The sequence below is a fragment of the Plecotus auritus genome (genome assembly GCF_963455305.1).
Source record: "Plecotus auritus genome assembly, chromosome: 1".
Taxonomy (NCBI): Eukaryota; Metazoa; Chordata; class Mammalia; order Chiroptera; family Vespertilionidae; genus Plecotus; species Plecotus auritus.
In genome coordinates, this window is record NC_137770.1 from 143,315,942 (window position 1) to 143,333,195 (window position 17,254).

Sequence of the window (17,254 nt, forward strand, 5' to 3'; positions counted from 1 at the left end):
TTGAACTCTCACAAAATGCAGGTTGCACAAAGTTAAATAGAATTATCCACACTATTTTAAACTTATATGCCTGTATTATCCTACGGCACAAGCTAGCATTTTTTCCTGCTTGAGACACATGTTTTGATAGCCGCCATTATTTTGTGTTGGATAACCTAAGTCCAGTTTTAGTTGCCAGCTCACCACCCTCTTGTTTATTTGTAAAGGGTAGAACTTCATATCTGAATGTTTTATGCTAAAATAATACATTTCCCTTTGACATTGTACAAATGAAAACACAATTTCCTTCTACATGGGAGTAGGCAGGCTTGGAAGGGCAGATGGCTAATCTCTGGCTGCATAGTCTCCCCAACTCAAAAATTAAATACGATTATGGATGGTGTTTTTCTGAGACAAGATAATATGTTATCTGTAACCTGACCCCAGCAAAGGCTACCCAGAACGTGTGGGGGATGTGCAGTTGGGTTGTACCAGTAAGAAAATTGAGGGTTTCTGGCAATTCCAAGAATACAAATTCTATACTTAGAAGACTTCTTGTAAGAAAGTGAATCTAAGAAAGCAGTCATATTCATTCCTAAGAAAACCGTGAGATCTGTTACAAAAGCCTTATAATATGGTGTATATCTCACCCTCCATTCCTAGTGGGAATGCTTCCAGCAGCCATAGCTCACTAGTGCCCCCTTGCGGTACTCAAGCCACCTCACATTTGTGCCTTGGGTAAGACCCCTGTAGTTGAACAGGGCAAACTCTATTTCCAGGGGTAGAAACTTAACCTCCAGGATTAGAAGGTGTAGGTGTTCTCTAGAATAGATTTCACTCAAGCTTCTTTCTCATTCTTTTGTTCATTTGTTTTAGGCCAAAGAACTGCCAACTTTAAAGGATAATGATTTCATTAATGAGGGCCAAAAGATTTATATTGATGATGACAACAAAAAGGTGTTCCTGGAGAAACTGAAAAAGGATGTTGAGGTAAGGAAAATCAATTTAGTAGACAGTCCCATTGTCTACAGGTCAACATGGTTGGGTGTTAGGAGCTTTTTAAATCATCTATGTAAATCCGCAACCAAGGCAAAAATAAATATTGTACATTATTAAATCAGATATAAACAGATGTATTTCATATGTGATATGGTTTGAAAAGAAGTGTGCTGGTTCAGCAACTCCCTCTTTTAGGTGACGAACAAAAAGAAAGTACCTACTGTCTTCTGCTGATATCTTCACCCTCTGGTTGCCATGCTCTGTGTCGGTGAGGATAGCCTGGTGTAGTTAGAGCCCATTCAGACTGACTGCCCACGGCCCCTGAGTTGGGGGGAGGGGAATGACTGCATTCTATTAAGCAGCAGAGCATTTCAAAAACAAATGTTTAATAACCATTTGAATTTAGGGTTTTCTTCATCAAAACCACATCTCAGTATTAGTAAACATAGCCTCAGTCCCTTGATGCCTTAATATTTTCACCAACCTCTCTGGAACCAGTGCCATTAGGCCCGTGAAGCCAGCTATACACATTCCAGGAACAGCTCAAAGGCAGTTTGGATACCAGGTCATGGGGGATGGTTGTGAAAAATAAAATGGTATGGGGAAATGGTTTTTAAGTCTATGGCGGAGTTTTCTTTTTAAATATTGTTTTAAGAATTAAAAATACTATATCCTTTCCTTTCCTTCTGTTTGTTGTAAAGGCATTGCAGTTCCCCCATTGGCCTTTCTTATTGATTGTTTTAGAAATAAATTCAGGAAAAAAGTTATTTCCTTGAAATGGTTTCAGTTACAAAACAGTTACTAAGTTTTTCTGATCTGTTCCTTTTGTTCAGATGTATGTGTGTATGCTTTTTTTTCCTACTTTGAAATACAGTTCCCCTCATACCAGTACAAATTTGCTACTCAAAGGTTTTGTGGAAAGATTTCCTTTTTCATGTCATTAAACAAAAACAATTGAAATGAGTTGAGCCACAGAATGAATGTCATGCGTTAGATCACAGTCGCCATGAAGGCAGAGGCAGTATTACAGTTTCCTTTTCACCTTCTAACATCTCTTCCATTGCAAAACACTCAGACTGACCAAGTTAGTTTATAATTATTTTTAGATCATAAATATTTTAATTTTAAAATCTACATTATTTTAACCTACATGGTGTATATGCTTCTTTTAGAACCTAAATATTGGTGATTTGTGAAAGATACAAGTGTCTACTTTTAAAAAGTAGATGAAAGTGTATGTTTTCATCATATAACATTTTTCCTCCAGTCTTTCATTAATAAGCATTTATTGAGCAGGGTAGAGTGGGCTAATGGGGGAAAAAGGTGGCATCTGTAATAAATTTAAAAATAAATAAATAAAATGTAACAAAGTAAGCATTTATTTTTCCTCAGTTGTCAGTGGTTATTATTAAAATGCATATTAGTTAAACATTTCCCCCTTCCTTTGGGGTCAACTTGATCTAATTGATAATTAAGTACCATAGGCAGACATACACTCTTGGATTTTTATTTATTAATCAGCAAATCTTTGATCTTGAGAATAATATTGTTTTAGCAATTATGTATGTTAAATTGCCCTTAGGGTTAACTGTGATCTGCCAAAAAATTGTCTTCTTTTGTTCTGTTGGCTGTATATCACTATATGGTAGATTCCAGAAATAATGTAACTGAAGCAGTCCAGATTTAGAGTTGAATTACATAAGGGTCCTCTTAGTCCTTTTGTTGTCTCTAATAATGTCGCTGATTAGAGGATTTGGATAGTTTACATGGCTCTCAACACTTAGCTGTTTTGTTGAAAGGGAGGCAGGGCACAAAGCGTTCTTTCATTTAAAAAAATTCTCAATGGTTGATAACAGTGTCTTTCGTTTTCAAATTCATGCTGAAGCATCATTAAATTTTTAAGCAGGTAATTATGGTGAAGTAGCTTGACATCTGATCTTGACAATGAGGCTAGAATATAATCTAGCTTATTTTTTTCATCAGTTCCATGCCTTCTAATTGAGCTGACTGCCCTGTTAGTTTGAGCTCAGTTTTTTAGAGGCCAGCGAATGGGATGTTTTTGGTTTTAACTAATTGCTTAAAGTAAAAGATGAATATATTACAGCTCAATAATCTAGTTTTGTTGAAAAAGTAAAGAATTGTCATTTGAGACTCTAGCTGGTTTTTTTTTTTTTTTCACTTGAAATCCTGTTTTATTCATATGCCATGGAAAGTACTTTAGGTCAGATAGCTTTACACATGATTAAATGTGTGTGAGCCTTTTTCTCCAAAAAAAAAATTTGCTCTATGGAGAGTGAAAATCGCTTTTGCCTTCTGACCTGCTTGTCGCCAACTCTGATCATGCGGGTGAAGAGCCAGAGCTGGTCTCTCCTCTCATCGGTTCACGCTGGGATCCAGATGTCACACAACGCAAAACTGTGTTCTCCCTGTGGTGTCTGGGAAGGCCCTGTCACAGGACCTCTCAATCTTGGCAGTGGTGGGAGGGAGAGGTGGCAGCCAGCATTTATGGAGCATGGAGTGCCTAAGTCTTTCACATCATCTCTTTTCACTCTTATAACAACTCCTTGAGGGCGAGTGCTGCGATTATCCCAGTTTATGGATGAGAAATCTGAGTCCAGAGACACTGTATATTTGCTCAAGCACAGGCAACTACTAAATTCAGCCTGGGATTTGAGGCTGACAGAGGCCACACTCCTAAACTGCTCTGATATAAAATGCAAATTAAAAATGTTTTCGAGCACAGATGAGACTTTGTTTTCTGATAAATGCTCCAAAGGACGATTATTATAACTTTTAACAAGTAATAAAATATAACTCTTAAATACAGCTGGTTGGAACTTTAATTCTATGTCATAGATATGCAGAGGTAATTCAGTAAAGCAAATGTGTTCATGAAGTCAACAAATTAAGTGAATTTAAATCCGTTGTGAAGGGAAGTTTATTGATGGCTCTTTGCCACATGGGTGTTTAGGAAAGTTTGTGATTGGGCTAGTAAAGATCTGAGGAAGATACTAGTTCAAAGATGTGGCATAATGGAGAAATCATTATGAAGAAATCAGATTAGATGGGATATTCTGAGGGGAAAGGAGGAGGATCAAAGATCTTCAGGTAATTATTAAGAAATTGGAAAGGAGAAAAAGCAGGGGATCTAATAATTATAAAGATTTAAAAACTTTCATGCTTTGAAATCTTATGTACTTTTAAAAAATCAATAAATTTGGGGCAAAGCATAAAGGGATGAACAGAAACGGAGCAAATGTGCTAAGTTCCTTATGTTAGTTGAAGGCAAACCCCAGTAGTGGAGCCCTTGACCCCTTTTCTGTCCTCTCAGCTTGCTCCCTTCCAGTGCACAGGAGTTCTGTAATACCCAACAGATATTCTTTCCTAATAAGAATCTCGTGTTTATTTCCACATTTCATTTCACTCTACTTCAGAACACATTTAAAATAAAGTTTGTGAAGGTAAGAGCTAGTGAATCAACAGGCGTTTCCACATTTCTCCTGCTGGCCCACCTAACTTGTGGTTTAAATTGCATACTTGATGAAAAAAGGCCTTTCACCGTAATGATAACAACATGGACAATTATGATAACAACTTCCATGGTTACATGTTTCATTGCCTCAGCTACATTATCTCTTGGTAATCCTTTCCACACCCTGTGAGTTGAGTGGTATTATCTCATTTTATAGTTACAACTAGAGGCCCATTGCAAGAAGATTTGTGCAGTAGGCCTTCCTCCCCCTGGCTGCTGGCACTGGTTTTCCTCCGGCACCCAGGACCCAGGCCTTCGCTCTGGCCGCCGCCTTCCGTCTTCGCTCCAGCCGGAGCCTTCAGTCTTCGCTCCAGCCAGAGCGCTGCTCCTGTAGCTCCCTCCGCCCTCCCCCCCCCCCATAGCAGGCGTCCTGCCCCACCTGGCCGCTCTGCGCCTGCATGCGTGCTTCCCAGAGGCTTGGAGCAGCTGGGGGGTGGGGCTGCCACCATCTTTGTCAGGTTAATTTGCATACTCACTCCTGGTTGGCTGGTGGGTGTCACTAAGTGATGGTCAATTTGCATATTTCTCTTTTATTAGTGTAGATAACTGAGGCTCAGAGAGGTGAACTCATTGTCAAGGCACTGAGATAGTGAGAGAAATAAGATCTAATCTCCTATCTGACTCCAAAATCTATACTCTTTTAGTTTTTATTTTTAAGAATATCTGATACTATAATTAAAGAAGAATCGATGAGCGTCCCTTATCAGAGAAACCTACACTCCTAAGCCCTGTGCTGTTCTTGGTCTTTGCCCTTTCTGTCTCAGCTCACAGACTTGAAAACGTACATAGTACCCATTTAGGCCTGCAGTTGGTTTCCTTGATCTTCCTGAGAATGTGAGAACAGCAACTCATCTAGAGATGCATTTTTCATTTCCCTGGTGGTTTAGTGGGTGGTGCTGGGAGCTAACTTCACTTTAAATACAGTTGTTTCCTTACTGGACGAGGAGCCTCCGCAGTGGTCTGACCACAGATGGGCGGCCCAGGAAAGGAGCACAGGACCTGCCTGAGCAGCACAGATGCAAGGGGAAGGCATGGGCCTCGAGACCCCCACCTGGTGCAGCAGTCCAGCCCCAGGTGTCACCCCTTCCCTGTCTGAACCTTAGCAGGTTAATTACAGCAGCCTTTTGTACATAAAACACTTGAAAGTGTATTTGAAAGTCAACTGTCTGAAGATCAAACAGTAGACCCACATGCTAAACAGAGATTCTGTTCTGCAAAAATAAATTGTAAATGGTCTCCTTTTGCTCCTGCGAGGTGCTACCTCTTAGAATCTCAAGCAAAGGTTTTTGTTGTTGCTTTGTTCTTTTTTATTTGGTTGGGGTGGTTATTTGTGGAGAAAGGGGTTAGGAGAGATTCGGGAGAGTTAAGGAGGACAGGGAAAGAAGAAGCAGGCATCTCATTCACTTGTTCAACAGGTCCTGAGCATTTACCGTCACTCCCTGGGAGGTAGGAACGCAGTGAGGGCAGAGACAGCCGGACCCCCTGCCTCATGGGCTGCGTGTTTGAGAAAGACAGAAGTTACTCAAGTAATCTGACCAGATGAAAGTGCAGCTGAGCCACGCCATCAGGGAAACATGTGCAATGCTATATGCATGCCCAGGCTTTGGGCTGTGGCCTGGGCGGGTTCAGGACAGGCTTCCTGAGCCAGTGCCCTGACCCTGCAGCTGAGACCTGAAGGTTTAGTGGGAGGTAACTGGGGGCAGGCAAGGACAGGGTTCAGGTCAACCTGAGAGGTGATGGGCCCAAACTAGCCAGGTTCCCGGGGCCACGAGTGAACATTCTGCCCTTCATACTTCCTGGAAATTAGAGGATATTTCTTTTTTTTTTTTTTTTTTTAATATGTTTTTATTGATTTCAGAGAGAGGAAGGGAGAGGGAGGGACCGGGAACCTGAGCCTGTGCTGCCTCGCGGAGAGCAAACCACCTCAGCATCTCTGGCCTCCCTGCTTCCATCAGAAGGAGACAAGCAGAGCAGGAGGGGCTGCCTCAGTCGCATTGTGGCTGACTGGAACATTTGGGCTTCCAGTTACTGTGATGGACAGCATAACAATCTCCTCAGGGAGTGTGCTGAATTCCAAGTGCTCTCCCAAACTGTTCTGAGAGACTCTGCTGGAAGCCACTTGGGAGGTCCCCAATTTTCCCCATTAGCTGTGCTAATTGCTGAGAGAAATGTTCTCTTCACTCCGTCAGTGTCTTTTTCTGCCATCCATGCTCTCTGCTCTTTGGCATAATCCAGTCTAGACGTGATAAGCGCATGCCGCTCGGCATCCCGCTTGGCATTTCTGGGAGAATAGTACCAGCACTGAGCCAGCCTGAAGTACGAGGCTACATTTTTGCCCAGAGAAATGGCCTGGGACTCTGAGAACCCATAAGGAGGCTCCTGGCCACCCCTGAGGAGACCCTCCTCACCATCCTTCACTCAGCTCCCCCCATATGCATTTTTCTGAGCTTGTTGTCTTTAAACCCAGGATTTTGTTTAAGGCTTAACTGACTCTGTCACCTCCTACCCTCCAGTTTCTTGCCCAGTTAAAGCTCATGGACTACAGCCTGCTGGTGGGAATCCATGACGTGGAGAGAGCTGAACAGGAAGAGGTGGAGTGTGAAGAGAACGACGGGGACGAGGAGGGGGAAAGCGATGGCACCCACCCCATTGGAACCCCTCCGGACAGTCCTGGAAACACCCTCAACAGCTCCCCACCCTTGGCTCCAGGGGATTTTGATCCAAACATTGATGTTTATGGAATTAAATGCCATGAAAGTAAGCTCAGTACTATCAACTCTTTTTTACCTGTGAAGTGGTTTGATTTATGTATTATCCACCAGTAATTACAACCGAGTTAAAATCATGCTGCCCTGCAGCTTTGTTCTCCAGAGGCCCAACCCATTGATTTGAGCACAAGAATGGGTTAAAGGTAATTGTAATCTCTAGTCTTGAAAAGTGTAATGTGATGAGGTCCTTGAGTTTCGTGATATTGACGGAATAGAGTAAAATCACAAACTATCCTATATAATAAAAGGCTAATATGCAAATTGACCGAACAGCAGAACGACCGGTCGCTATGACGCGCACTGACAACCAGGGGGCAGACGCTCAATGCAGGAGCTGCTCCCTGGTAGTCAGTGCGCTCCCACAGGGGAACGCTCTTAGCCAGAAGCCGGGCTCACAGCTGGTGAGTGCAGGGGCAGTGACAAGAGACTCTCCCACCTCCTCAGCAGCACTAAGGATGTCCGACTGCCAAGCCTAAGCCATAAGTTGGACATCCCCCAAGGGTTCTTAGACTGCAAGAGTGCTCAGGCCGGGCTAAGGGACACCTCCAAGTGCACGATTTTCGTGAACCAGGACTCTAGTGTTAAATATACAACACATATACTTAAATAAATACAGATAGCATATATAAGAAATGATTTTAAATATTTTTATTCTGAACTGTCTCTCTTTTATGTGAGTCTAAAGTGTCACAAATCTATCCTGAGTTAGGACATACGTGGTCCACGCTGAACCTCACAGGGACATCCTGTAGGGCAGAAGTCTCATCTCTGGCCAACCCTTTCCTTCTTAGTCATGCTGAACCAGCCCAGGATGTGGGATGAGCATCTCCAATTTGCTGCTGTGTCTGTCCTCTGCTCCCCTCTCCCCCATTTAGGAGTCTGTGGCCCTCTTCCCTAGAGTAGAATCAATCTTAATCTTCAATATCTGGGCAATTAGATATTTGAAGGAATATTGCATTCTATCATAGCTACATATACATGGAGAAAAACAACAATATTTTAGAGAAATGATAAAAGCAAGCCTTTTTTTTTTTAGTAATAAAAATTATGATTTATCATTGTTTAAAAAAAATAAATCTCATATAGTGTATCAGCCAAGTGACTTTGAGTTGTATTTTTATTTTGCTCACCAAAATTAAGTACAAATGTACTTTTCTTCTTCTTCATAATTGAAACAGTATCTTATTTGTGGACATAGCAGAAAATAGATATTATACATGATTATACATGATATATAACTTTATCCAATTCTGATATTAAATCCAATGAGAATTAGTAATTACAATCTAATTAGGAATCTCTCTCTCTCTCTCTCTCTCTCCATATATATATATATATATATATATATATATATATATATAAAGCCAGCGACCGTAATGACCATAATGACCAGTTGCTATGACACTCACTGTGGCCAGTGAACTGGCCCAATCAGGGAGTGGGGCTAGCCAGCCAACCTCGCAGCTCCTCCCCCCTGCCAACCTGCCCCTGATTGGACTCTCCCACCCCAATCAAGAGCAGGGCAGCCAGCCAAACACCACCTCCCTTTCCCCCCACCCCCGCCAGCCCCACCCCTGATCAACCAGCCCCACCATGATAGGCCCACAGCCCCTCCCCCTGGCCAGCTCGCCCCTGATCACATCCCCCCACCCCCAATAGGGGGAGGGCTAGCCAGCCAACCTCCTGCAGCCCCTTCCGCCAGTCGGCCATGCCCCCGATGGGCCCCCACCACCCTGATCAGCCCACAGCCCCATCCCCTGGCAGGCCCCGCCCCCTATGGGCCCCTACCACCCTGATCGGCCCCAGGCCCCTCCCCCCAACCTGCCCCACCCCTGATTGCCCACCCCATCCCAATAGGGGGTAGGACCGGCCAGCCAATCTCCTGCAACCCCTCCCCCCACCCAGATTGGCCCCTCCACCCCAATCAGGGGCAGAGCCTACTGGCCAGCCACCCATGGCCCCTCCTCCAGGCCACTGGCCCCCAATCAGCACCCCCACCCCAATCGGGGGCGGGGCCCACTGTCCAATCGCCCACAGCCCCTTCCCCCAGCCAGCATAGCCCTGATCGGGCCCTGATTGGGGCAGGCCGGCCAGACCCCACCCGTGCATGAATTCGTGCACTGGGCCTTTAGTTAGCATATAATGGCAGAAAAGGGTTAAATAGCATAATTGCTGCTACTTGTTTTATGGAGTATTTTAAAAATAGAATGCGTCTTTATACCAGTGCAATGCAGAATCATTAAGGAAAATGCAGATTAACAAAAATAAAAACTCTTGCCTTTGGCCCTCCACTGTTAATATCCTGGGGTTATGTTTTATTTTGTTTTTACTTTGTAAGCTTAGAGGGAAGTGGGTGCAGAGAGTTAGCTGTTTAATGGGGACATGCAGGAATTACAGGGACTCTTTAATAGCCTCTGATGCCTTTGTGCCTGGACTCCCCACTTCCCGCCCCTGAACCCCTCACCCTCCACCTGCAGCTTGTGCCTTTCCCCATGTTACCATTGTACCCACCTCTGCTCTCATCCTTTACAGACTCACCCAGGAAAGAGGTGTACTTTATGGCAATTATTGACATTCTGACCCATTATGACGCAAAGAAGAAAGCTGCCCATGCTGCGAAAACAGTTAAACACGGCGTAAGTGTCTCGTTCTGTTTCTTTCTCTGCTCCTGGGCCCTGGAGTCCTCCAGGCTGCTCGTTTGTTTGTTTCTTTTTAAATATATTGTTATTGATTTCAGAGAGGAAGGAAGAGGGCGAGGGAGAGAGAAACATCAATGATGAGAGAGAATCATCGATCGGCTCCCTCTTACACACCCTCCTACTGGGGATAGAGCCTGCAACCCAGGCATGTGCCCTGATCGGGAATCGAACCCTGAACTCCTGGTTCATGGGTCGACACTCAACCACTGAGCCATGCCAGCCAGGCCAGGCTGCTCCTATTCACTGTGATGCTCAAAGTCCTTCGGTGGCTCTTGTTCACTGAAGAGGATCTGAGTGCACCACCACGCTAAAGCTGCTCCCCTCACAGCCAGGCTTGGGGCAGGTCCCTAGAACTTAGTGTGACTCTTACATACCGGGGATCTCATAGACACATGCATCTCTAGGATGCTATACAAATTCTTCTTTGTTTGAAAGATGTCTCAAAGATAAAAGTGCCAAAGATAGTTAAGTGTTTTAATATGAAATATTCTGAACTGAAGCACTATTCTCTGCTTTAGACGTCTCCAAAATAGAAAGTATATTTTCCCCCCACAGTGAATTGTATTTTTTCTATTACAGAAATCTTTCTAGTGCAAGGTCAATGTTTAATTTTCTTAATTCCTTACCTTTGTTGTGCTTGCTCAGAATTATCACTATTCCAGGCATATGTTAACTTGTTAATCCCCATGACAAGCCTAGGAAGGGTACTGGTGTACCCTGCTTAGCATTTGGAGAAACTGAGGGAGAGAGCTGAAGTGGTAACTTGCCAGGCTCACATCACTAGAGAGTGACAGAGATGGGACTGCACCCAGGACCTGGCCCAGCCCCCTGCTCTGTGGTAGTTTACCCCGCCCCCCGCATCCCACCAGTGAACCCCATCTGCCTGGCTGAAGTTCAGAAGTCATTCGTATCCATTATGCTACGGATCCACCATGTGCACTAAATAAGTCAGACCTGGGTTGAATCCCTAGTTCACCTTTCCCTGTTGTGACCTTGAGGACACACTTTGGAGCTTTAGTTCCCCCAACAGATAAAGGGGTCCTAGCACCTTGCTGATTGGACTTTGTTGGGGGCAGGGAGATATATGAGATAAGCAGGCTGAACACTGGGGAGATGCTCTGTGCCTGTGCCCATCCCTCCCCAGATCTGCTCTACTGTGCTATTCCAGGCGGAATTGGAAATGTACCACAGCAAATGTGGCTCCATTTTGTCTCCCCTGTAAGTCACCAGCTCAGCCCCATGATATACCACACGGCCTAAAATAGTGTGCAGTTTGCAGAAACAAGACATCACTCTTAGGAAAGGAACATTGGGCTGAGTTGCGACTGGGAACGATTCTCTGCCTTTGATGCCTGGGCTCCTCTGGCGATCCCAGTGGCCCAGGCCAGATAAGGAAATAACACTCCCCATTGTGCTTGGATGTCTGAAAACAGCACCTGGGGACCCAGTGAAACTCCTGTCTTCCCCTTTGCAGCTCAGGAAACTGGCCAGTGACTACATTGGGTCTGCCTGCCTCTGAAATAGGAAATCCCCCACCCAGGTGTTGCAAGGGCCCAGCATCCTTGCTCCAAGCAGGTCTCTGAAGGGGAACGATGGCACCCCATGCCATGTGCGGAGGGCGGCCAGCCCGCCCTCTGGGGGACACGCAGTCGGCAGTGCTGTCTCTCCCAGTTAGGGTTCGAGGAAAGAGCCAGGACTGCTGCCACTCTTGTCTTTGAGCACTCGGCTGCTTACACGATCCAGAAAAATGAATGCAATGCTTACATCATTGTCATTGGAGTTTTTCTGTAGCCAAATGTTGATGTTTCTTCTGTCATTCTCAAGGTATCTACAGTCTGCTTTCTCAAAAGCCAAAAATATTGTCTGCGTGATTTCTGAATGTAGGCCAAATAGATTCCAGTGTTTGGCAGGAACATCCCAAACGTGGCTAGTTGGATTTTATTTTAAGTCAGCAATCACAGTGTATGTGATAATAGCATCTGTTGTTCCTGCCACTCTGCCTCATTTTCACACAGATTCCTGAGAAGAGCCTGCACAGGTTTGAAAATTATTAGCTTTATATTCAGCTGCAATCGGAAATTGCCGTAGCTACTGAGCAGTAATTATATCAATATTCCTCTCCTTTAAAACTGCGCAGGCTGGTGCGGAGATCTCAACCGTGAACCCAGAACAGTATTCAAAGCGCTTTTTGGACTTTATTGGCCACATCTTGACGTAACCTCCTGCACATCTCAGACGGACACGAGCGTGGGAAGGACAGAGGTGGCTTTGGTGTAGGAAAAAGGAAAACCAAACTCAGTGAGCACACCTCCTCGTTTACATCTTCAGGCCAAGATGACTGATTTGGGAGCTACTTGCTTTAACAGCTACCTGATATTTCCCAGCATCATTCTAGCTATTTCTGACTTGTGTGTGTGTGCGCGCGTGTGTGTGTATGTGTGTATGTGTGTGTGCGTGTGCATCTTCAAAATTAATTAATGAATTAATGAAAACCAGATCAGCTTCAGTCAATGTGTTTAGGCAACAACCTTATGATTCCAGCTGTAGATGGATGAATGAATGAATGAATGAATGAGCGAGCTTATTCAGGGGGGAGGGGAAAAGGAAATGCATGTCAGACCAACCACGTTGGCATCACACGATAAACTGTGGATCAGTTTACTTTTTGGAGTGGAAATATGTGAGACAGTATTCATAATAATAATGAAGATAATAATGATAATAATAATGATGGTGATTAAAGAAAAAAAAACGTAACCACAAATGTTACACTCCTACCACGCACGCTGACACTCCTTAACAGTTGGCCCCAAGCCCCTGGCCCTGGACAGAGGAGTGCTGGCATCTCCTGCGTGTCCTGGATCAGGGCTCTGCTCCGCACGGTGTCAGGACTTCCGACGTTCCGGGACAAACACCCCTCCTCCAGCAAGAAGCTGATGCCTCTAGTGATCCTATCTGTACATTGTCACTCAGTAAATACATCCAGGAAAACAGCTTACTTTTTTTTTTTTTCTTGCCTGGAGCTTCTCACTGTTACACTTACGTTGCAACATAGGAATTAATGCTACAAAATAAAAATAAAGCTTACCTGAAAAGTGCATAGTTTGGGGCAATGGTCTCTACATCTCCCATGGTGGGACTGTGAGCAAAACATCAGAACTCTCAATTCTCCTTTTCTGATTACAAATCTGAATTATAAGATATTTATGTTTGGCCATTGTTTAAACAATGGTATTTTGTTATGAATTATCCCTTTAACTGAAACCCTCAATATTACTGTTTACATTATTAGGAAAACAGGGATATTTTTGAATCTAAAAATTTAATGTACAGCATGTGATTTTTGAAGTTTACATGTAAAGTCATTTTACAGTGTTGGTGAAATAATGTTTGTCATATTTTGAAGTGTATCCTGCTGTCATATTTTGGGGTGAATGTTTTATTCAAAGAATATGCTAGGCAGTCTTTTACAGTGAAAGGAAAAGGGTTGTTTTGTTTCTTCCAGATGTACATTTATCAACCTAATGATTTTTTTTTAATGCTTAATCCAAATCTGGTTATGTAAGTTCATTGCCCTAAACTGTGCTGATTGTGTTTAATCAAGTTATACATTTCCAACATCGATCATGTATGTACAAACTTCCCAGCATTTTCTGAAAGGCGTCGAGCTAAAATACTGGCCTTGCTTAGAATAGGTTATCAACTTATACACTGTGCTAAAGCTGTGCCTTTGAAATTCTTTGTTTAAAACATGAAATGATTTTTGTAGGCAGTTTCAGAAAAGGAAAAAATCCACCCTTCAATAATTACTGACAACTCAACTAACACCCCCTTTCATACTGCCTCCTCCAGTAACTTTACTTCAGGGCTTATCAAGATTGTAACTGCGCCCATGGTATTGGTTTACTTCAGAAAACACAAGTTGGTAGCAAATCAGTGTCTCTGGAACCCCACGGCAACACCATCCTGCTGATACCTACTGACTTCATATAGATTATTATCCTCAACAGATGATATTCACACTGCTGTGACATGGTTGTCTAAATCTGCACTCCCTCCCCCTCCTCCTGCGTTTTATTATATAGATAATAGAAACTTCGAGGACAAAGGTAACTTGCTACAAGTTGGACCTGGTCCCCAAACCCCCCTCCCCCCACACTTTTCATTCTGGAGTCTAGTCACTTTCCGTGTTCTGAAGTTATATTGTAGTTTCTTTGACCCAAAACTACAAAAGTGAAGTAAGGATAAGGTACACATACATTATTTGAGTAACTATTTCCTTTGTGGCCAATCTCTGTATGCTTTTAGTTTACAAAATGCTTTATTTTTGTCTGTAACCATCTCTGTCATTCATTTCTATTGATAAACTGTTTGGACTGAGTGAGGAAGTTTGCCTTGTATCTCCTAGTGCTAACAATACACTCGTCATGAGCCGGGCTTTACAGAATAAAGCACTTTGATGACTTACAAGGTGGATTCTTTGTTCCTCTTTCTTAATTATGTTTCTCTCCACTGCACACAAAATTTAAATACTGAGTACTAAGATGATCTTTAGCTGATCCTGAATCATCTCACTAACTAGACCTTTGCCTTCTACTGGTAAACTATTTTATTAGTAAACTAGAGGCCTAGTGCACGAAATACATGCACAGGTGGGGTCCCTAGGCCTGATGGGCGATCAGGGCTGATCAGGGCCAGGCCGATCGGGCCTGAAGGCCCCAGTGGGGTTGGGAGAGGAGGTGACTGTCGCTGGTCCAGACGTGGAAGGAACAGACGCCAGACACCGACACTGCCCTTGGCACCCTGCCACCCCACGGCTCCCCGTCTCCCCCCCCCTCCTTCCCTCAGTGCTACACCACCACCAGGGGCCTGCTGGCCGGGGGAGGGCCGGGAGGGGGCAGGGCTGGGGGAGGTTTCAATACCCAGTTTGGAACGTGTAGAAGGCAGCTAATCAATGATTCTCTATCATCATTTATGTTTCTATCTCTATTTCCCTCTTCAAAATTAATCAAATATATATTTTTAAAATGCAAGGTTTTTAGAGGAAGAAAGTTAGGGCAAGGGAGCTATTGACGGGGGCATTTGAGATCTTGCTCACATTTCAGATAGGATAACAAGGTGGTCCTCAGGGGGTGACAGGTAAGCAGTGGCAGTGGTGAAGCAGGGCACTGCGGGCTAAGGAACAGGCTGTAATGACTGTGAATGTCTGTGACAGTGACACCGAGCATGTGTTGGGGCCACTGCTGGGATCATTCATCCCCAAGAGGTTCTGATTCCAGATGGGAGGGGAAACATGGAGATCAGTGGGCCTTTCTTAGCCTAGAACAGTGGTCGGCAAACTCATTAGTCAACAGAGCGGCAAACGGTGGCTCGCGAGCCGCATGTGGCTCGTGAGCCACAGTTTGCTGACCACTGGCCTAGAAGGTGAGGCGGGTGGCAGGAGTGGACTTCCCTGATTCCCTACAACTGTAAACACACAGTATAACTGCACATGGACGTCAGTCAGCGGCCAAATCAATGCCCAGCCAGTCCTGGTGGCTATGTCCTGCCACTCTCTGGCTGTGCTGTGGCGCTATTGGCCAGAGAGGCCAAAGCCACACCCCCAAGCACACATGGTATTCGAAGGGGCAGGCAGGAAGCCAGAAGCTGGAAGTCGGAGCTGAGGCGGCCTGGCAGCACTGCGTCCACCATGGAGCTGGATGGTGAGCAGCTGTCGGTGCAACCGGCTTTGGAGTCAGAGGGGCTGTGCTTCCTGCACGTCACCGGTGAGTCCTCACAAGCCCGCGGCATGACAGCTGGGTCAGGCAGGGCCTGAGGAGGCCTTTCCCTCCTGGAGCCGTTCTTCCCAGGGTGGCGGCGTTGGACCCCTTTTTTTTTCAGTTTATTGTTTTTATTGGAAAGCCAGCTCTGGGCTTGTGGTCCCTGGGATTCCTGGGCCATAGTGTGTGCCTCCATGTCTCACTGTGCCCCCCTCCCGCTCCTCCTGCATTGAGCATCTGGCCCATGGTGGTCAGTGTGCATCATAGCGACTGGTCGACAGGTCGTTCTGGTCATTCCACCGAAATGGTCGCTGGGCTTTTATTATATAGACTAGAGGCCTGGTGCACAAAATTCATGCACGGGGGTGTGTATCCCTCAGCCCAGCCTGCATCCTCTCCAATCTGGAACCCCTTCAGGGATGTCCGACTGCCCATTTAGGCCTGATCCTACCAGTAGGATCGGGCCTAAATGGGCATTCGGACATCCCTCTCACAATCCAGGACTGCTGGCTCCCAACTGCTCGCCTGCCTGCCAGCCTGATCACCCCCTAACCACTTTCCTGCCAGCCTGATTGATGCCTAACTGCTTCCCTGCCAACCTGTTTGCCCCTAACTGCCCTCCCCTACAGGCCTGGTCACCCCTAACTGCCCTCCCCTGCATGCTTGATTGCCCCCAACTGCCCTCCCTTGCAGGCCTGGTCCCTCCCAACTGCCCTCCCCTGCTGGCCTGATCGCCCACAACTGCCCTCCCTTGCAGGTGTGGTCCCTCCCAACTGCCCTCCCCTGCTGGCCATCTTGTGGAGGCCATCTTGTGTCCATATGGGGGCAGCCATCTTCGACCACATGGGGGCAGCCATCTTGTGTGTTGGAGTGATGGTCAATCTGCATATTACTCTTTTATTAGATAGGATAGAGGCCTGGTGCACAGGTGGGGGCCAGCTGGTTTGCCCTGAAGGGTGTCCTGGATCAGGGTGGGGGTTCCCTTGGGGCATGGGGCAGCCTGGGCGAGGGGCCTGTGGTGGTTTGCAGGCTGGCCATGCCCCCTGGCAACCCAAGCGGAGGCCCTGGTATCTGGGATTTATTTATCTTCTATAATTGAAACTTTGTAGCCTTGAGTGGAGGCCAGGGCCTGCCAGGATGTGCAGAAAGCTTAACTTCCTCCATCGCCAGGGGCAACCCAAGCCTCCTGCTCGCTCCGTGGCTGCAGCCATATTGGGTTAATTTGCATACTCGCTCCTAATTGGCTGGTGGGCGTGGCTTGTGAGTGTAGCAGAGTGATGGTTAATTTGCGTATTACTCTTTTATTAGATAGGATAATAGAAACTTCCAGGACAAAATTGACTTGCTACAAGTTGGACAGGCATAGAAAAGAAATCTTTTCAGTGATTTTATTTTATTTTTAATTTTTACCAACCAGAGTTCTGTGTCAGCATTTTTTGAAACTTCATTGGGACACCATTGATGTATGAAGGCTTTTTAAAAATAGCTTCCCATTGTCACTGGTGACAGGCTGGCACA

At 45.2% G+C, this 17,254-nt stretch overlaps 1 protein-coding gene across 3 annotated transcripts in view; it reads left to right on the top strand.

Annotated features, from left to right (window-relative positions):
- PIP4K2A (phosphatidylinositol-5-phosphate 4-kinase type 2 alpha) overlaps nucleotides 1-14,447 on the top strand; it is a 172,079-nt gene extending 157,632 nt beyond the window's left edge. For all 3 annotated transcript variants that reach the window (XM_080662042.1, XM_080662044.1, XM_080662043.1), the window contains exons 7-10: nucleotides 856-969; nucleotides 7,024-7,267; nucleotides 9,811-9,914; nucleotides 12,115-14,447. In XM_080662042.1, coding sequence (XP_080518168.1) covers nucleotides 856-969; nucleotides 7,024-7,267; nucleotides 9,811-9,914; nucleotides 12,115-12,195 — 543 coding nt within the window. In that variant the 3' untranslated portion in view covers nucleotides 12,196-14,447. The remainder of the gene's footprint in view (nucleotides 1-855; nucleotides 970-7,023; nucleotides 7,268-9,810; nucleotides 9,915-12,114) is intronic.
- Nucleotides 14,448-17,254: the final 2,807 nt, after the last annotated feature.